At 38.3% G+C, this 20,260-nt stretch overlaps 4 protein-coding genes across 5 annotated transcripts; 3 read left to right on the top strand and 1 right to left on the bottom strand.

The window, feature by feature from the left end:
• Positions 1 to 633: 633 nt before the first annotated feature.
• LOC137737599 (probable protein S-acyltransferase 22) lies at positions 634 to 5,973 on the top strand. 2 transcript variants are annotated; one of them, XM_068477133.1, is made up of 9 exons: positions 634 to 1,174; positions 1,262 to 1,375; positions 2,342 to 2,728; positions 3,129 to 3,197; positions 3,285 to 3,356; positions 3,784 to 3,912; positions 4,081 to 4,161; positions 4,516 to 4,704; positions 4,955 to 5,973. In XM_068477133.1, the coding sequence occupies exons 1-9, from the start codon at positions 1,133 to 1,135 to the stop codon at positions 5,744 to 5,746; spliced, it is 1,875 nt and encodes a 624-aa protein (XP_068333234.1). In that variant the 5' UTR covers positions 634 to 1,132; the 3' UTR covers positions 5,747 to 5,973. The 2 variants fall into 2 exon arrangements, with proteins under 2 accessions (XP_068333234.1, XP_068333235.1); XM_068477134.1 differs by lacking the exon at positions 3,285 to 3,356.
• Positions 5,974 to 7,138: 1,165 nt separating this feature from the next.
• On the bottom strand, positions 7,139 to 8,146 carry LOC137736318 (uncharacterized). The gene has a single exon (XM_068475605.1). The coding sequence runs from the start codon at positions 8,144 to 8,146 to the stop codon at positions 7,139 to 7,141; it is 1,008 nt and encodes a 335-aa protein (XP_068331706.1).
• Positions 8,147 to 10,677: 2,531 nt separating this feature from the next.
• Positions 10,678 to 12,576, top strand: LOC137738206 (uncharacterized). The gene has a single exon (XM_068477838.1). It carries the CDS (start codon positions 11,074 to 11,076, stop codon positions 12,139 to 12,141), a length of 1,068 nt encoding a protein of 355 aa, XP_068333939.1. The 5' UTR covers positions 10,678 to 11,073; the 3' UTR covers positions 12,142 to 12,576.
• Positions 12,577 to 13,048: 472 nt separating this feature from the next.
• Positions 13,049 to 15,401, top strand: LOC137738005 (uncharacterized). Its single transcript, XM_068477603.1, has 6 exons — positions 13,049 to 13,269; positions 13,452 to 13,481; positions 13,634 to 13,735; positions 14,217 to 14,324; positions 14,545 to 14,599; positions 14,898 to 15,401. Exons 1-6 carry the CDS (start codon positions 13,178 to 13,180, stop codon positions 14,967 to 14,969), a joined length of 459 nt encoding a protein of 152 aa, XP_068333704.1. The 5' UTR covers positions 13,049 to 13,177; the 3' UTR covers positions 14,970 to 15,401.
• Positions 15,402 to 20,260: the final 4,859 nt, after the last annotated feature.

Below are 20,260 nucleotides of genomic sequence, written 5' to 3'. Positions count from 1 at the left end.
TCCAAACTTGGGTCTTTTTCTTGAGGCATCAATCCAACCACCCCCTCCTTGTAATTTTAGACGACATGATGAACAAAAAAACAGCATTCAATTTAATTAGGTATTTGTCCAGTTCCTATAAGAAATACAAAGTTTTCCCATTAGAAAATACAAGATGGATGGACTTACTTACATTGGTTACTTCCCTGAAGCGGTATCTCAAACAATAATTAACAATGAATTCTCACTGTTCCTGTTAGTTTTGAATACCGTCACAATAATATAAGGCTATTTGGAAATGTTTTTAAAATAGCTGAAAGCGCTTTTGATGATGTTTTTATAACCAATTATTGGTAAAAAATGTAAGTGAATGTTGAAAAAGTTTTTTTACAAGAAACATATAATATAACTAATGCTTCAAATGCTTTTAGAATCCAAAAATTTCTTATCTGAAAACAGTTTCGATTATTTTAAAAACAATTTCAAACAAACTCTATATTACATAGAGATAGTGAACACGGTTGCATGGGGGTTGAGGGCAATTACAAAAAGGAGAGGGAAACAACTGTGAACTGTCTGTTGAACTGGTCTGCGACACACATGATTTGCCCAGAGGAAAAGGTAACGCTAGCAACAAATAAAAAAGTAATAGGTTGGTTGTAAGTAATTATAGGCAACGAGAGAAAACCAGAGACCCTCTCTCTCCTCGCATCGCATGTGTGTACAGTCAACCAGCCATACATCTTTGCTCAAGAAAAAAAAGCCCTGCGGAAAGAAACAAGAGAAAATCCAAAACCAGCAAAGGTCCTCTCTTTTTCTCTCACCTTCCATAACTCAAAGGTTATGATTGAGTGAACCAGGACTAAGATTCCTCATTGCTGTTTGTTGCCCATTTCTCTCAAAAACCCACTCTCTCTCCACCCTTTGAGCTCCTTTTTCCCTCTGATTAAACACCCTCCTGGAAGATGTTAATCCAGTCTCTGTTGGGTTGGTTCCACACTACCTCAATTATTTTTAATTCACCTGGAAAATGAGGGAAACTGGAGGAAAATAAGTAAAAGAGACACCCAAGTCAGGATTTTTTTTCCCCATACATTGTTTTCTCTGCTTTTCAATCTTGGGTTTTCAGCATTCCAGCTGAACATAGTGAAAGATGAGGAAGCATGGATGGCAACTTCCATACCATCCTCTCCAGGTAAAAATCTTTGCCGCCATTGTTGTTTAAGCTCAGTCAATTGGAGTACTAATCTTGTTTTGTGGGGTTGTTTTTGCATCTCTGAAGGTGGTGGCTGTTTCTGTATTTCTGGCGCTGGCGTTTGCTTTCTATGTGTTCTTTGCTCCTTTCGTTGGAAGGAAACTTTTTCAGTATATTGTGATGGGACTCTACGCTCCTCTTGTAAGCCATTTTCTTTTGAATCCCTTAATTTTGTGCTCATGTTTTGGTGGTTGGACAGCTGAGATCCGTTTTTTTTTATTGTTCCATGTGATTTATTCGTTTTGTTGCTTATTTATGTCTGAAATTCATTCTCCAATCTGGGTTCTTGCTCTTTCTGGGTTTGATTAATTCTGGTTCTTATCATTCACTTTAGCTGATAAGGGAAATGGGTTGCTTGTCTTTTAGCTTGTGTGATTTCTGTTGCATGAAATTTCAAAATTTGATGTGTTAAAGTACGAGATTTTGACAACTTGTGTGGACAAAAGCACATAATTTGAGTGTCTAGCTATATCGTTCTGTATCCTCGAAATTTTGAAGTGATTTCTGCTGATGTTGCAGTGCCCCTAAAGAGATTGACAAATAAGCTTGTTTGGAGAATAACTTTTGTCTGTGCAGCCATTTCTATAATAGCAATCTGGCTGCGTTGATTTTATGAATAACTAAATTGAAGTTTGAGACGTCAATCCACCGTTCCTATTGCTCTCTATTTTCATTGCCTTGAGAATCTAGACCATATTTAGTTTCCCATTGCTTGGGGATAAGTATGCAGAACAAAATGATGCTTAGCTCAAGAAAATTTAAAGATGAAAGGGAAACAATAGACTCAGGATAGTCTGTTTGAGTGAAAGGACATTAAATTGGGTAATGCAGGCAGACCAAATTTCTAAACCAAATTTTGTAAACCAAATGATGTGGATGTTGATGATTGGATTATTAAGTGTTGATTAACGTGCTTATTCCCTATTGGTGACGCGTTTGGTTTAAAAATTTGGTCTCCCCAACATTATCCCATTAAATTTGGAGCTCCATGTAGCATGTTTGATGTGCCAGTTAACGAAGTAGATTTACATTTTTCTTGATTGCATCCAATATAATATTACTTCTACCTATGCCCTCCTTGTTAAGTAACATCTATTTTCTTTTCAGATTACATGCGCCTTCAGCCTATATATTTGGTGTGCAGCTGCTGATCCAGCAGATCCACGAGTTTTTAGGTCAAAGAAATACCTCAACATTCCAGCCGATGAAAAGCATAAAAGAACAAAAGATTCTAAACTATGTGGGGAATCAACATCATCAATGAATGATGCTAATGCAGCTGGAGGAAAACCCTTGGATAAGGATGTTCTGGGCAAAGATGGGACTTCTAAAATGTCCACCAGTGATGGTGGAAAGAGTCCATCAGAAAATTCATCTTGCTTTCTACTAGCTTGCTCTCCGTGTGCTTATGTCTGCAATTGCTCCGGTTCAAGTGAGGAATCTCTGCAACAAGGTGAAGACGGCATGTTCTATTGCAGCTTATGTGAAGTTGAGGTGTGTAAATGCAGTTGACATCTACTAAAATTCGTTCTTCTTCCCATACATTTCTTGAGTTGTGCTCTGCATTAAATAACAAGCAGCGGAAACTGAAGGATTCATTTGAGGTGTCAGGTCAATAGTGTTGCATGCAGATATTTTGCACTCTAGTTTTGGCTTACATTTAGGAGATATCCTACTGCAAAGCGGGATTGGTTGCGTTTCATGATTGCCTAACTACTTTCCCTATTTTGTATTTTGTTTTCTAAGAGAAAAGCTTAATTAAAATGTAACCTGTTGGGGATCATTTCCTCCTAATATCTTCTCAAGCATCTCCTAACCATTCTTGAAATTATTCATGGCTTTTGCTTTGATGGTGTACTTAGTTGCTGTAATCCAAATAATTCTTCGCTCACAGGTTTACAAGTACAGCAAGCACTGCAGAGTTTGTGACAAATGTGTTGACCAGTTCGATCATCACTGCAGGGTATACACGATCTTGATTGGTTGAATATCCTATTTTCTTTTGTGTGCCTTTGTAACTCTTCTAATTTCATTCAATTTTGATTTGTAGTGGCTTAACAACTGTATTGGCAAAAAGAATTACCGACAATTTTTCACCCTTATGGTTACTTCTCTCCTCTTGGTAAGCATGCTCCTCCATTCCTTAATAGCCTTTTGAGTTTGCTCCAGTTCCAGGTAACCCGTGCCCTCTAATCATCAAACCCCATGGACTCTAGCCTTTTGTTTAAAATCTTGATGAAGCTTTGCCATTGATTCCATATGTCATCTATTACTTACCGGATAGGACCTTTGCCTTAGTACTTGTAGGATCTTCCTTGGCAATATTGCTAATCAATTTCGTTTTTTCACCAATGGCATTCCCCAACTGTTACCTCGACAGTCTTCCCTGGTTTCCTTATCCTATATTTTCTGTCATTATGCCCAAAAGCAACAAGCCGGAACCTGAAGATCGCCTCAGAGTAAGCATTTTTATTTTCAAGTCACTTTCATTCGAATTAATTATTGACAGGTATGTACATGGTTTGTGCACCATGTGCTTGAGATTGCAGCTTATTTTACAATGGTCAACTGGAATCTTCGTGATTATCTGCTGTATTATTGAGAGGAAGCATATCTCTGTGGATATTTCATCCAAGTTGGGAAGCAGTTTCTCTTTGGCGCCTTTCATCATTGTGGTGGTGAGTCTTCAGCTATTGTCTCGATTTCCAATTTAGCTGCATTTCCTAATCAACCTTCTGTAAATTCGTGGCTTTTCTAGTCTAGCTGAGCAATGCCTTCATGATGAGAATTATTTTCTGTGGTTTGTGCTTGTACTATAGAACTTATGAAATTCTTAAGCTTTGCAGGCAGCGTGCAGCCTTTTGGCTATGATTGCAACCCTTCCACTTGCACAGCTTTTCTTTTTTCATATCCTGCTTATAAAGAAGGTTAGCCTTCATACATAATCATGTTGGCGTTTTCGTTTTATATTACTATAGAGGATCAGGTCCTTGTAGTAATTGTTTGGATCATTTTTGTCATTACAGTTTCAGGATCCGTTTAAATGCCTCCAATGTCTTTTTCTCTAGTAATCGTTAGTCACCCATCTTACTGTCAATGAGCATTAATAATTATTCGCCAATTTGATACTTGTCCATTGAATATCTGTCTGTTTCACCTCAATTTCTTGCTTAACAGTTCACTTGCAGAACCTATCTTATCCTTTTTCATGCAGAATATATGTTTAAGGTGAATAGAATAAATTGTTAATTAGCTAACAATGGTAACCTGCAATTGTGCAGGGAATCAGCACGTATGATTACATCATCGCTTTGAGGGAGCAGGAGCAAGAGCAACAAGGAGTTGGAGGTCAGCAGAGTGCTCAAATGTCTCCTGCTAGCTCACTTACGGGATTAAGCAGTGCAAGCTCCTTTAATACTTTCCACCGTGGCGCATGGTGTACACCTCCACGACTGTTCCTTGAAGATCAGGTAATCTGATATGCAACTGTTTTGCTACAGTAGATAGTGCTTCCTGATCCGTGTTTATACTTGTTCCATTGGGTGGTTGTTTTCCAAGTGATGGACTTTTCTAGAGTTTCTCCTCCTTAGCATCAGCATCAGTGCAAGCTCCTTTTCCATAGGGCTTCCCAATCTGTAAATTGCAGTAACAGCCCTGATATTAGAACAAGGATCGTAAACGAAATGAGCTGATTTTGTTTTGCTGTTTTCCTTTTTCTAGTTTGATGTTGTGCCCCCAGAGACCGGATCTGTAAGTTCATGCGGAAAAAAGATGGTGGGAGGGGATCCAGTTAAGAAGAAGAATGCACCAGTAAAGATAAGTCCGTGGACTCTGGCAAGATTAAATGCCGAAGAGGTATCAAAAGCTGCAGCAGAGGCAAGAAAGAAGTCCAAGATCCTGCAGCCTGTGAGACGGGATGCTCCTTTTGTACTAGAAAGAGACAGCAGCTTTGGCGGAACCAGTGGGCGCCGAATGGTTCCAAGGCCTGACAATAACAGAAGGCGACCTACCAAGCGGGTGCGACTCCCAGCTGACCTTCCCATGGAGTCTATAACGAAGGGTTCAGCTATAGCTGTTGACAAGGGCTTTACTGAGACATCGACTAGTTTGGCCCCTCTTCAGCTTGAAGCTCGGAGTGCTTTCCAAACAAGCCGAGCTATGTCAAGCTCCACGGGAATTGTTGCTTCTTCTCCTGAGAGCAGTTTAGACTCACCTGACATCCATCCTTTCCGGGTGTCATCATCAGGAGCTGAAGAGGCAAGGCGGCTTACAGGTCTGCCTGCAGGCGCTATTGCAGCTGGCCAGAGGGGAATACCACTATCAAGGTCCACCAGTGATGGGTACGAAGGGTATGAAGCCTCGGGTGGAGAAGACAGCGACAGGGTTCCTACTAGAATTGTCCAAAGGTCAACAAACAGGAGTAACCTTCTCTTTGGGTCTGATCAGGACGAACGGGTTGTCAAACTGAACGCCTCATCATCTTCTGGCCTGGCTTACACAAGAAAGCTCTGATCAACAACTGCGATTTGTCGGAACTTAGGTGATTTTAATTTTAATTCTTTCATTCGTGGGGCTGTAATCCGCGTCGAGATCTTAGTCTCAGGGCTTCATGCGATGTACATAAATTATTAAAGTTCGGTTTCAAACTTTTAACCGAGATGCACATACTTCTGTACTGTCTGATGAGCTTAATTGCAGCCACACCCTCAGCTGGATTAATGTCAGTAATTACTTTCTTTCTTCCTCCACAACTGGCTGGGTAAAACAATATGGATAATTGACTCCTTCAAATGGCTTCCCAATAGCCATTAACATTGGGAACAATCCACATAACTATAAGTCTAAAACAGTATCGGTATGGTATCGCTTTTGAAATGTCTAAAAACGTTTTCAGAAAATAATCTTAAAAGCATTTTTGGGTTATAAAAAGAATTTTTGGTGCTTTATGGAGAATTGTTTATGTTGGGCTTGTTTGAAATTGCTTCTTTAGAAAGTTATTTTACTTATAAGTGCTTGTATTGTGATCACGTTGAAAATTTTATTAAAAATTCAAAAGGCGTTTCTGTTATGGATGACACTCCTGATTTTTTTTTTTTTTTTTTTTTTTTTTTTTTGTGTCAAACATGGTTTAGAAGCGCTTTGATTATATATTTGCTTCCAGATTTATTATTGTGCGTAGCATCTCAGTTCCTAAGAGGTTGCGCATTCATCCGCATTTCACTGCATCCAAATATAAGGCCAAATGGCAAGTGCTCTTTTACTACAATGGTGAAAAAGTGTTGAATCTTTGCATGATGACGTGAGTTTAAACCCCGTCAGTAGCTAATCTAACATTTAATTTAATAAAATCTATGCCGCCTTGTTACTTGTTAGACTCGCAATTTGGAAATTGGTTTTAAGTTTATTAATCGTTAGTGCCTTCCACTGCATCCTAAACAAGCAACTACCAAAACCAGAGAACTCAAAGAAGCTCAAGCTTGAAGAACTAACCACATCAAACGAACCCAGATTCAGCAAGGCGAGTTATGCATCTCGTATCAACTTTAAAATCGACAGATCTAAATGCGCAGATAGCTTCTTCGTTGGAACAAATTGTGGAAATCGTGTTAATGTTAGGTTTACCGGATAGTGGCTAGTCTAAAACAATTACTTTCAGAAGGAGCTGCAAGCGCTATGGCTTCGCTTTACATACCAATCCGAAAACAACAATGCCATCCGTTTCCCACAATCGTCGAAACACGAAAATCAGGCAACACCAATTGTATTTACAAGACATTTGTATTGATCACATACATTTGATTTTATTCGTTTACACATAAGGTCCGACTCTGATGTACTAAACTATACTAGCAATTACCAAGAAGTGCAGACGTTCTAAGTTGCAGACTGACCTCAAGCTCCTCGTCAAGCATATGCAACCGAAACAAGATGAGGGACTTTTCCGTTGTCGAAGGGCAAGCTCACATACTCCCTAGCAAACTCCTCAGCAATTTCCATGGCAAGCTCACCATTCACGGCCTTGCAATACATATACAACACCGTATTTGCGGCGGCATTGTAGAGCATCAGCAGCACGAGAGAAGTCGCAGTCACCACAATTTGCACCACAAACGCCCAGCTCTTCCACCCATCAGTATCTCCCTTCAAATCCAATGCCGAAACCCAACTGCAGAACCCCAAAACCCCCACGAAAAACCCGAAAAATATCAGCAACCACAATGCCACCCATCTCATTCCCTTGATCAAATTCGCACTTCGGGTCAAGGACCCGAATCCCCATTTTGATTCCACCACAACAACAACACCAGCCAGTGTCCAATTCACTTGAAGATGCAGCAAAACCAGAAACAGAGCAGTCACAACAACCGCTAAAAACCCAATGAAATAAGGCGAAGAGTACTCCAATTCAAACCCCATGAGCTCAGCTCCTCGAACCACCAAGAACACGTACAGCCCGAAAAGAACAAAAACCAATAAAACGAGGACCTGGGAAATGAAAGCAGTGCCCAATAGAGGGAAGAAGGAGGAGACAACGGATTTGACGGCGGAGACGAGCTTGACCGGCCGGCCATAGAATCCGTGAAACACACTGTAAGTGATCGACCCGAGGGCGCAGAGAGAGAAGACGACGGCGAAGAGGGAGAAAGCAAGGGCGATGAGAAGGGTTTTGGCGGGGATGATGGGTTGGTGCTGATGGGGGTCGAAAGTTGAGATTTCGAGGAATATCTTGGAGTTGTCTGGGACTCGATCGGCGAGGAGGTTCTGGATTGTGGGGTAAACGGTGGAGGAGAAGGCGAGAGGGAGGAGGAAGAGGACTGAGAGGGCTAGGAAGTGGCAGGAGTGGGCTTTGACTATGCGCTTGGATTCGTTGAGGACTGTGCAAACGGTTGGAGGCGGAGATGGGGTTGCCATGGCTGATCCGGAACGAAGAAGTTTGAAGGTTTTGGAATTGCAGGTGGAAGGAAGCCAATGATGAAGAAGATGATGATTTTGGAGGAATTGGGTGTTGAGGACTGAGACGGGCCCGGCTCTATTTTCTTGGGTTGGTCTTCGTCGGACCGCCGTTACTATGGCTACCAGCTCAAACAAATTAGGCTGCAACTCAGTCAAACGTAATGTAATATCACGTCAATCAGACAATGTTACGTGATTAAAATTAAAAGATATAACAGCCTGATAGACTTGAGATATTATAACTAAATTTGTTCCGTGTAAATTTTACTCGTATTTTTTTATCTTGAGTATTTATTAAGGGAATTGTTATTAACATTTCAAAAATCTTATTTGGCATTTTAAATTTTCTATAATTATAAAGAAAAATACACTTGTGAGGAGTGTAGAATGTAATTTTTGAAGTGCTAATAACTTTACTCTTTTTTTCTTTAATTGAGTCACCTTTTTAACTTGACTTTCATTTGTGTTTCTTTTATATTTTACAAATATTATACAAAATTGCCATCTATGTAAATTATACGTCAGAACTTTTGTTTAGAAAAATAAAAAAAATATTACTAAATCGCAGTATTAATAATAGAAAGAAATTTTAGTTCTCTTGCTTGCTTGATAGTTGCACCGTACGGGTCTTTAATTGAAACCCATTGTCATGCTACTAATATAGAAAGGAATCTAGGATACCTTTCTTTCCATATGATTATTAAATCGTTGATTCACGATGTATGGTGGCCTCTTTTTTTTTTTTTTTTCAGTTTGAACGTTTCGGTAAAGTTCTTTTACATTATGATTGAATTAAGAAAATAAATTTAGAATTTTGATAAAAGTCAGAATTTATAAATTGATATGCACTAATTTTCTTGTTTGAATTCATAAATATAAAAATTTAAAATTTTTACATGGAAAAAAATTTGGAATTTGGGATATCCAATTTCTAAGTTTAACTTCCATGTAAATAGATGTCATTTCCAAATTTCTATGAGTGAGAGTTTAAAAATAACAAATTTTGTATTCAACTTCCAGTATTCTTTTAAGTTAACAAACAGAAAAATTCACAAATTTTAAAAAATAAAATTTTATCGTTTCAATTTCTGCTATTTTAAAACTCGGAATCTTAATTTCTATAATCTTGTACATCTTACTGAATGTTATACCTTTCCAAAAAAGAAAAAGAAAAGAGACATGCATGCATTACCAAAGCAGTACTACCACATCTTTCAAAGTCCATCACAGACGCACAATTGCACGTCTCATTAAATGCTAATGTTTGTTGGTACATAGAAAAATAAAATACTAGTTCCATTTATGAGGATTTTAGTCAAAATAATTTTTAATATTGATATAATTCTTTATTTTAATCCATGAAAATGTAAATCGTAGAAGTGGATTCCTGATTTTGTCCATCGTAAATTATTTTGGTCTTTCCGTAAAAAAAAATATCAATATCCTTGTTAGGTGGACGGATTGGTTTGACCAGAGTATCTAGTCACGTGGTCATACATGTGACAATTTAGCCAAGATGATTTACAGTGGACAGATTTTTTTACAGAATAACCAAAATGATTTACAGCGGACAGACTCAGAGACCCCTTTTGTCAATTTTCATTGTCAGGGACCAAGTCGAGGAGTTATGCCAATCTCAATGATTATTTTGAATTAAAAAAAACCCTATTATAATAATCAAGTGGTAATTAGTATATTTATACAAAAAAAAAAAAAAAAGTGAATTTGGATTCTTGTTACTTGTAATCACTCTTTTCATGTGGTAATTAGGAAATTTATACACAAAGGAATGATTTTGAATCTACGCATGTGATCTAATATTCTAGTGGAACGGTATTGAGTTTCTACTCTAATATCGCTTTTATGTCACTTGAATTAGGTGCAATGTACAACCATTGATTACTCTCGTTTGAATTCTTTTATGTAAAACTCTTAATTTGTGAGTATAAATGCTGTAAAATTGTTTATGAAAACGTGTTTCCATCACTTCTCAAAACAGTGCCAAACGAGACCTTAAAATATCAAATTATACACAATATAATTTCTTTTATTTTATTTTTTTGCACTAAACCAATTCTTTACAAATCCCTTGTATCCTCCGAGAAATAAACAGTTTTCTCCTAAGCCGTATATTATCCAACAAACAAAAGTAAGTCTAAAACGTCGCCGTCCAGAGCGTAAGGTGGTGCAGCTGGCAGCTCCACCACAATCCCATATAAAGAATCCGAATCCTCGCTGGATTCTCTTTGTGAGGATTCTGAAAATTCGTGAATCGTATCCGTTCATCGTACATCATGCAGTCAGAAATCATTTTAAATATTTTTATTTAAAATTAAATAGAAACAGTACCTAATCAAAATAAATTATATGATGTACGATGAACGAACATGATTGAAAGATCCCTATATCCTCACCAAAAGATCCGGAGAGGAATCTGTTGGCCATATAAAAGCCCGACCAAGTTAAACTCACCGACGCGCACACTCGCATTTCCTTCATTCATTTCTTTAATTCTCCTTCACGCCCAAATTCCACACGCCATGCACGATTCTCAATCAAATCCTCCTTGAGAGTCAGCGCTCGCTCCTTCTCAACGCCTTCCTCCTCCGCCAGACTCGCCGGAGAACCTCCGCGAAACGCCTCTCCATCACCACCCCCAATGCGACCTCCCAGCTTTCAAGGTATTTCCCGTCTGTATTCCGTGACTCCTCAGATCTGTAGTGCCGGTAAAGCTTTTCGTGCGAATCTGGCTTCTGGGTTTTGCGTTTTGAGTTGAATCTAGCTCCGTTTGATCTTTAATTGTCATCACATATATATATACATATTATATGTATTGTAATTCTGTTGAATTGGTGTTGTGAGTGATTGATTTGGAGGACAAAAAAATGGAAGCTGAAAGTTCACCAAGAATGAGATTGGATCACTCGAAAAAAGAGGGATCCGAAGAACCCCATTTGCGTAGATTTGAGTTAGATCTCTCTGGTAACGATCATAGATTTCATTCGATGAGTGCTCTGGAGATTTTGAGGGAAACTGTTAGAATTCTCCGGTACAATTCGTGGGGGTTTTTGGCGATTGCCATGTTGCTAATCTGCCCAATTTCCGCTGTGCTTTTGTCGAATTTGCTAGTTAATCAGTCACTTGTAAAGAGACTAACCATTAGGATGCTGTTAATTGCAAAGTCCAGTGGGCTCCCTTTGAGGGATTTTATCAGTCACTCTTGCCAGAAGTTTGCTGAGATGGCTATCTCGTGTACAATGTGCTTTCCCTTGTACATCACATTGTCATTGTTGTCGAAGGCTGCGGTGGTTTACTCCGTGTATTGTAGTTACTCCCTGAAGAAGTTTGATGCATCCCAGTTTTACTTTGTTATGTGCAAGATATGGAGGCGGGTTGTTTCAACTTATATATGGATGTGTATGGTGGTTGCTGGTAGCGTCGTCTTGTTTTTGGTCCTTCTTCTTGCTGTGTGCAATGCATGTTCGATAGTGGGGTTGTCGCCGAATTATATTGTGTATGCTGCAATGGTGGTTGGGCTCCCCTTCTCGGTCGTTTTTGCCAATGCCATTATTATTTGCAACATTGCTATTGTGATCTCTGTGTTGGAGGATGTCTCTGGACCAGAGGCATTGGTTCAGTCTGGGGTTTTGATCAAGGGACAAACTCAGGTGGGGCTTCTGATATTTCTTGGATCGAGTATTGGAATGGCGTTTGTTGAGGGATTGTTTGAGCATAGGGTGAAGACTTTGAGCTACGGAGACGGGTCTTCACGCATTTGGGAAGGGCCTCTTTTGGTGATCATGTATTCGTTTGTGGTGCTTATCGACTCCATGAACAGTGCAGTTTTCTACTTCAGTTGCAGATCTTTGAAGATGGAAACATCTTTGGATGGTGAATCTCATTCGCTTTTGGAAACAATAACCTTTTCTACTGAATCAGTTGGCATTCAATGACACCATCAACATAACTTTTTGATACAATTATTTTGAAGATGGGAGCTGCTGCATGAAAAATTAGGATTTCGTTGCCAGTTTGTGGTCACCGGCTGTTAAATGCCGCAAACTTGTGCATTGGTAGACCTTCCGAGCAAGGGTTCACGGCCGGATGTAACCTCAAGTGCCTTCAGCTGGTTAGTATTTACTTCATTTGATTGCAAAAATTGACTAGTCGAGGGAGCTAGGAGAATGAAGAATGAGGAAAAGAATTCTCAAGGCCACAAAGGAAGTGATGGGAAGCGTTATTTTCTTCAAGAATAAATTATCCGTAGTTCAATTCATATTTATTTTTATTTTCCGATACATTATGCCAAATTAGTGTTAGTGTAATTCATACAGGTAAGTTACTTTAAGCTTATCCAAATTTACACCGTTAAACCAAATGGTAATACGGACAATATCTCAATCCATTTTCTTTCACGCACACTTCAGTTTTTAACAAAAAAAAATAATCAAGGAAACAAAAATACTGTGTTGCAGAGAAGCCAACTTCCTATTTTTGGGAAGGGATCGGGAGAGGATCTCTTTCTCCTAATCCACCAAATCAGGAAATCCGTGCCGTTGAAAATGGATCCAACGGCTGAAGTTATTATAACTTTTAAAATGAGCTTTTGTTTGTAACCGTTTGATTAAATTTTAACGGTACGAATCTCTTGATTTGATAGATTAGGAAAAAGGGATTCTCCCTTTGTGTACTCAGAACACGAGCCGGGATCATGGATAAGGAGAAAAGGTTCACATATTTTTTTTTACTTTTCTTTTCCGCTTCGTGTCAATGAAGACGTTTTGGGCTTGGGCCTGTACCCCGATAAGCCAGTAAATATAATGCTGTCCATCCAAATTGGTCCGAGACCCAAATCGGGGACGCCTTATACGACGTCGTTGGATCAAAGCCTATCATCCCTCCAGCTGCATCGTCATTTACCTCCAGAGACCGAGTTTCTGTGTGCAGAGAAGCAAGCGAGCTCTGCAAATCCAGTCCAGTCTAGCGCTCATGGACATCTCCCGCCAAAACAAAATTCAGAAATTCGAGGAGTTCGTCGACCAACGCCTCAAACCAGACCTCGTCCGCGCCATTGCTCAACGGTACCGTTTCGTACGCCCTCTCCCCACTACTGTACTGGAACCCCTTTTCTAGGGTTTTCTTGCGTACATTACCAAGCTCCAGTTGCATCAAATTTAATTGCTTATCAACTTTAATTAGGGTTTCCTATTTGCTTATCAAATTTAATTGTATATTTTATTGGGGTATGATTCTTGCTTTGCAGGGACAAGGTGTTCGAGCAACAAAAAGTTTTGTATCCCTTTCGGTTTTCCCTCTTTCTTTTTGATTAATTAAATTTTACCCAAATGTGATTTTTTTTTGGAAACTCGACATTCGGAATATGCAATTCCATTTGGTGTTTTTTGGTTTTTGAAGGTGTTTTCTTGACTTTTGTTTAAATTAAAGCTCAGATTTGCGGAAGAACATAGAGAATTTGGAGAAAAATAGTGTGACCAGTCTTAGGACTTTGGTTAATCTTGGCTCTGAAGTTTATATGCAAGCTGACGTGTAAGTGTTAGCATCTCTGTATCGTTCAACTTTCTCTAATTGTGCTTTATATGTTACGGGAGATGCGCATAAATAGAATTGGAGATATACTATTACTAACCCTAAATGAGCCGTATGTATGTAAACCACGTTTTGGTGCCTCTTTATTGACTTCTTAGTGTCTCTTGGGTTCTGATTTTGATTAAAACTTTGTAACCAATTCCATTTGTGTGTAAGTTTATATTCACTAGAATCACTACGTTGTTCGTAATCATAGGTATATTAGGCTAAATTGGTAGTTACCACGATCCACGACCACACATTGGAATCTTCATCAAAAGCATTATATATGTTCGTATGTTTTGTTTACTATTGTTGAAACTATTGTCATTCTTAGTTTTGTTTCCATCTTTGATATCGAAGGATTTTTAGTTTTTACCTGTTCCTTATTATTGCTGTGGGATGGGGCAGATTCACCTTCTCTCTGTCTGCATGTTCACAGGCCAGATACACGACGCATATTTGTAGATATTGGACTAGGATTTCATGTGGAATTCACCTGGTCTGAAGCTTTAAATTACATATCTCAAAGAGAAGAAAAGTTAGCCAGGTACGAGCTTTTGTTGTAATTGTTCCATGTTGGTTTTCTTGGATGGTTTTATCATGGCAGATTGGATTACAGGACAGAAACAAAATAAAATTTGTCGAAATAGATATTAGTGAAATGTATCCTACTAGATTCGTTGAAAAACCCCTATTCCCTGTTTTAATATATTCCGTCTTCTTTGATTAAGTACTGTCAAATTAATGCGTCTGATCAATCTCTGTAGGCAAGTTGAAGAGTGTACTAACCTTATCGCATCAATTAAAGCCCAGATAAAGCTGGTATGTTTACTTGCAGCAATGCTTTCTACTTGATTAGTTACATTTTTCCTTGGACATGGGTTGCAGAACTCGAAATTGTTTGATGGTCTCCCGTCTATCTCATTTGGATGGGATATTTTTGTGTTTTTTTATAAGTATGTGTTCCTATAATTCAGATAGTATTTGCTTCCAAAATAGAAAGTATAAGACAGAACAGTCGTAAAAGGCAATATGAAATTGTGATCAAAGCATGCGTACAGAATTTGGCATGGTACTGGAAGTGTTTGCCTACAACGATCTTACTATGAATTGCTTGCAGGTCTGCGAAGGGATTCGAGAATTGCTCCAGCTTCCAGCAGAAGCAAAAACTGCCTCAGAGCGCATTTTTTGACATCGACAACTTAGTAAACTTGCCGTCTCATGACTTCCAAGTAAATCAGACGTGTCTACGAGTACAACTTTAAATTTTTGATTGAGTGTTGGCATGCTTCTCTGCTGTTTCATTTTCTAAAAATTAAAAGCATGTATCCTCTTTGACCTTGTTAGAGCATCCCCAATGAAGGCTCTATTCTCCACGAGGTTACATTTCCAGCCTTAGCGAGAAATTTCAACCCCAATGAGCTGGAAAATGGGGCTAGATCCACTACTGGGGCTAGCAACTTCCTTTCTTGGGTAGCATAAAATCGGGCTACATCTAGCCCCAAAAAATAGTGGGTCCCACAAAAGAAGTAGCAACCCATGTGAACAAAATTCTATCAATCTCCCTCCACTTGCGAATACACTTATATTCTCCTATTATTATTATTTCAATTCTTTTTAGTTACTTACTTTTCTTGCAATTTGGCTAATTAATGATTGTTTTAAATTCCATAAGAATTAAAATTTCAAATTGATTTAATATTCATGGGCATTTGTGGCTAAAATTTTCAAATAATTTTTTTTTCGAAATTGTATCCTAATTTACCAATTGGTGCTAGGTAAATTGTTGTGTTATACGTGAAAATCAAATTATTTCAGAGGGCGAAGTGGAGGTTTGTTTCTTTCAACGGATGAGTTTGAGATAAGAGAATCTAATCCAACGAACGATTCATAAATGATGAAATCTAACTTTGTCATAATTTGAACTTTTTAGGTTGAAGGGTTTATAAAAAAAAATTTAAGATAGCGCGTCCAAAAATCAATTTGAGAAAAAAAAAATCATTGCTTAATCAAATTACTATATAAATAAATATATATAGCCCCATATAGAGCCTGAAAGATATAGTCGAGAGATTCTTTTATAAAGCCCCAAAGCTTTTCCGGAGCTCTAAAATGGGTTATATTCATCATTTTTCTAATCCCATATAAAGCCCCTCACTGGGGATGCATATGGTAGTTTTCCAAAAATGGGCTATATTACAACTCTTGTTGTCGATTCAGAACTTGCAAAATTGTGCTTGGCCATCAGGTATGTAAAATAACATGATGTTATGGTAAAATGAGAGCATTTAACCTTCCGTAGTTTCTTGAGCTTGAATTCACTTGCAAACTCAGTTGTACATGGTGCACTGGAAATGTGTCCATTTTCTCATGTTCACTCTTTAACCCAACCCTGTCCCCAAAGACCAAAAATATACACTCACCCGAAGGAGAGATTCTTGGGTAGGGGCTGTGGCATCCTCTCAGGGCATCTCCAACTGATGGCTGATCAGATGATTCGTTTTAGTCATCTGGTCCTCGAAGATATTAATATTTTAATAAACAGTACAAGGTCATATTTGCCTCCGTATCCAACCGAGGACCAAAGGGCCAGAGGGCTCGTTTTAGCCTTATCACAAAAAACCGTCTCCAACCGAGAGCCATAGGGCTAAACATAATTTATTATTTAAAAACTATAACTTAAATGTTGTTTAAGTTTCATGTTGTTAAATGTTTTTTTTTTAACAAATATGAAAAACTAGAAATGTTTTTAATAATTTCTTAAATGTTGTTAAAAACTACAAATTTTGTAAAATAAAAGTTATAGAAAAAAATAGAATTAAAAAAAATGAAAAATAAAAGTTATAGGAAAATTTTCGTAAATAAAAAATAATAATAAAACTGTAAAAAAAAAAATTCAAATCATTCATGTCGGTTTTAACCGATAGGATTTCCATTTTTTCTGGCTAGCTCGGGTTGGTTGGTTGGCTGCAGCCAGCCCTCCAGCCCTTTGGCCCTTTCAGATTCCATGAGCCCTCTGGTCTAACCCTCGGTTAAAGATAGTTTTCAGACTATTTTCGACTTTCTGGCCCTTTGAATCCTTCGGTTGAATATGGCCTCAGTTCAATAGGTGTGGCACTCACGCGGTCCACCCATTGTGTGGGGCTGATCAACGAGGCAGCCTGTATCCAAGAATTCCACCTCCGGAAGTATACTCACCAACTTTGCAGTCCAAAGGGTTCTTGGGCTTAACACAAAAGAATGTGCATGCCAAAATGCTAAAAATATTGGTTTTTGAAGCAAGCGCATCAAAGAAAAAGAAAAAGAGACATGGTTGCAGGTTAAAGGTCAGAGATTCGAGCTGGCTCTGAGATGCCGCCTGATCATTTTCGTCTTCGGATGCCTCCTTTGGTCACCTCGAACGAAATTGATTCGATGGATAATACCGTAATTTTACTGTACCAAATATTTACTTGCCCGTGGAAAACTGTGATCAATTGTTGCTTTGAAGTGACAGCAAAATGACACTGGATTTCTTGATGGATCCATCAGTTATCATTACTCATTTGTTTTGTGTGATTGGATAAAACTTCGATAAGGGTGCCCGATCACGTTATACCTAAAATATCCTAAAATATCTAGAAGTGGATTGTCTATCTTCCCATTTTTATACTCTCCCTATTTCTTATTGTTTGTGTGATTACGGTTAAGTCATGTCAACATTTTATATTCCTATTACTTTTTGTTTTATTATTTCTATAAAAAAATTAATATAAAATATTAACGTGACTTAACCGTGATCACATATTACAAGAGGGCATGGAAATAGAAGGGCATACAATCTACCTCCAAAATATCTTTTATAAATGCATTGATTTTTATATTTTGATTACATTTGAGCTTTCACTGATTCCTTAAAATATAGTTGGAGGCAGATTGTCGACCCTCCTGTTTGGATGCCCTTTCCATCATTTTCTATTTGTGCGGTTACGGTTAAATCACGTCAACATTTTATATTTCTATTGACGTGGCTTAACCGTGACCACATAAAATAGAAGGGGATGGGAAGGGCACCCAAACAAGAGGGCAGACAATATGCATCCAATATAGTTTCAGTAGTGTCATTTGTTGAATAAATACGTTCAAACAATATACCGCTCATCCAATAAATGCTTGTTACGTGATAGGTTGGGTTGAGGTTGTAATACTTTGAATATTTTATTATTAGTAATTCAAATTCAACTCACTCATTCTATAAAACAAACATTCTTTCTCTCCCTTTTCTTCTTGCTCTGGGTCTACCCTTGAATTTTATCATCATTTTAATATTGAGGACAAGAATAATTGGAGAAATTTTTCAATGTGTTAGGAATATTGTTTGGTACACTAAGTGTCATAGTTCAATTAGTTAGATACTTGAAAAAGAATTTCTTGTCACATCCCGGCCCGTGGCGGATCACTTCCCGGCCCCGCTCCACCACCGTAGCACAATATTGTCCGCTTTGGGCTTACCATTCCCTCACGGTTTTGTTTTTTGGGAACTCACGAGCAACTTCCCAGTGGGTCACCCATCATGGGATTGCTCTAGCCCTTTTCTCGCTTAACTTCGGAGTTCCCATGGAACTCGAAGCCAGTGAGCTCCCAAAAGGTCTCGTGCTAGGTAGGGATGAGAATATACATTTAAGGATCACTCCCCTGGGCGATGTGGGATGTTACATTTCTAATCACTTATATTATGACACTCGATGTACCGTGCTGTGTTCGCAACACAATAAAAAATTTCTTCAACAATTGCACTCTAAATTTAAAGAGTGACTATTCATTTGTATAATAGAAACTCTTTTACAGCATCTGGATATATTTTTTTACTTTGATCCTTTTAAAATAGAGTTGTTTTACAGGGATTTGAATCCCATATGAATCCAAATTGTGGGAATTCTAATAATTCTCACATCCTAACTATTTATCATATATCGTGCGGTTATAAATTATTTTAAATTTTTTATTTATACTTCAACATGAATAATACCTAATGAAAATCGGTCGCATGATGTACAATCAACAGTTAGAATGTGAGAATATGTAAAATTTCCACAAAGAGGATCCAGAGAGGATGCACATCGGTTTTACAGCATCCATCGGAGATGATCTAAAAGCTTGCCTAGGACCGAAAACAGAAATCCTAGTCACCCCTACATGGTAATAGCGTAGTGTAGTATCCAAAGGCTACATGTATGGAGCTGTGGACAAATCACATCACACAGATGTCAAGGTTTTCTTGTCCAGTTATACATAAATTCTACCATTATTGTACAACACATGGAGCTTTGCTTTCATTTTGTTACAACCAAAGAACCGTTTGCGCATGGTTGATTGAGTTTAGCACACTCTATTTATCGTACATCTCTAGATAAATGCATGGAGAAATTTAAGTTTGTATAGAACTGAATTATTAAGTTTGTTTTGGCGTAAGATCGAGCTAGTGTGGAGTCATACACTTAACAAGAGTGTCAAGTTCTTGTAAGACTTCATACGTATGACGTGATCGAGCATCTGTAATACGACTTGACATGCAACTAAAGATCCAACAATAAAAAATTCCGAGGTATGCAATCTTCATGTATGTATGTATGTATATATGTAGGTATACAATCTACCTACTGTCTAGAGAGCTTTGATAAGAGTAGGGAGAACAGAGGGTAAGGGGCTGGTGAAGCGTCCTGCCAAGACCCAAGTTGTGTCCCAGTCGTTCTGTTTCTTCTCGTGGCCGTGCAGTACTTAAAAAAGTATCTCTCTGACGCATACACAGTGCAATGCACATATACACAGAGAAAGGAAATATACGAACTACTTATATAAAACGAGTTTATTGTTATGTAACGTCTCAGTTCAACAATGATGATGAACCGATTCTGGGTGAGTTATGAGAAGCACAGAGTAGGAGAGAGAGGAAATAATCGTGGGAAAAAGCCAGGGTTTTGCAAAGCTGAAGAGACAAAGGGGGATGTCCAAAGTCAGACTTAGACTCCCTTTTACTTCAAATCCTGCCCCTTCTTGGCTCTTCATTGTCTTCTTCCTCCTCCATTCTCTCTCTCTCTTTAGAATTATTCAAATGGGCTGGCATTTGGCAGTGGCGACAGCTTTTGCTTCAGATTCTGAGTGACTGATACCATTCATTGTGGGGGACCATATATACTTACACACACACACACACACACACATATATATATATAAGAGTTATGAAAGTGCTTTTTTCGTTAAGTGTTTTCACACTTCTGCTTTCTATTCTTCTTGCCGTCTGCATAGTTTTGCACAGTTTGCATGCATGGTATAGTAATTACACTGAAAAGGCTATGTCACATTTCTCTCTTCTACACCCCTTTTGCCCCCACCACCACCTCTACACTCTCAACCTAAGATCGTCTCCCCTCTCTCTCCTCATGTCACAAATTATAGTTTTGTAGCAATGAAAACGATTCTTCCTTGTCCATAGGTGTATATTGC

This window comes from Pyrus communis, chromosome 6, assembly GCF_963583255.1.
Source record: "Pyrus communis chromosome 6, drPyrComm1.1, whole genome shotgun sequence".
Lineage (NCBI taxonomy): Eukaryota > Viridiplantae > Streptophyta > Magnoliopsida > Rosales > Rosaceae > Pyrus > Pyrus communis.
The sequence above is the reverse complement of the archived record's forward strand: the minus strand, read 5'-3'. Positions and strand labels throughout refer to the sequence as shown.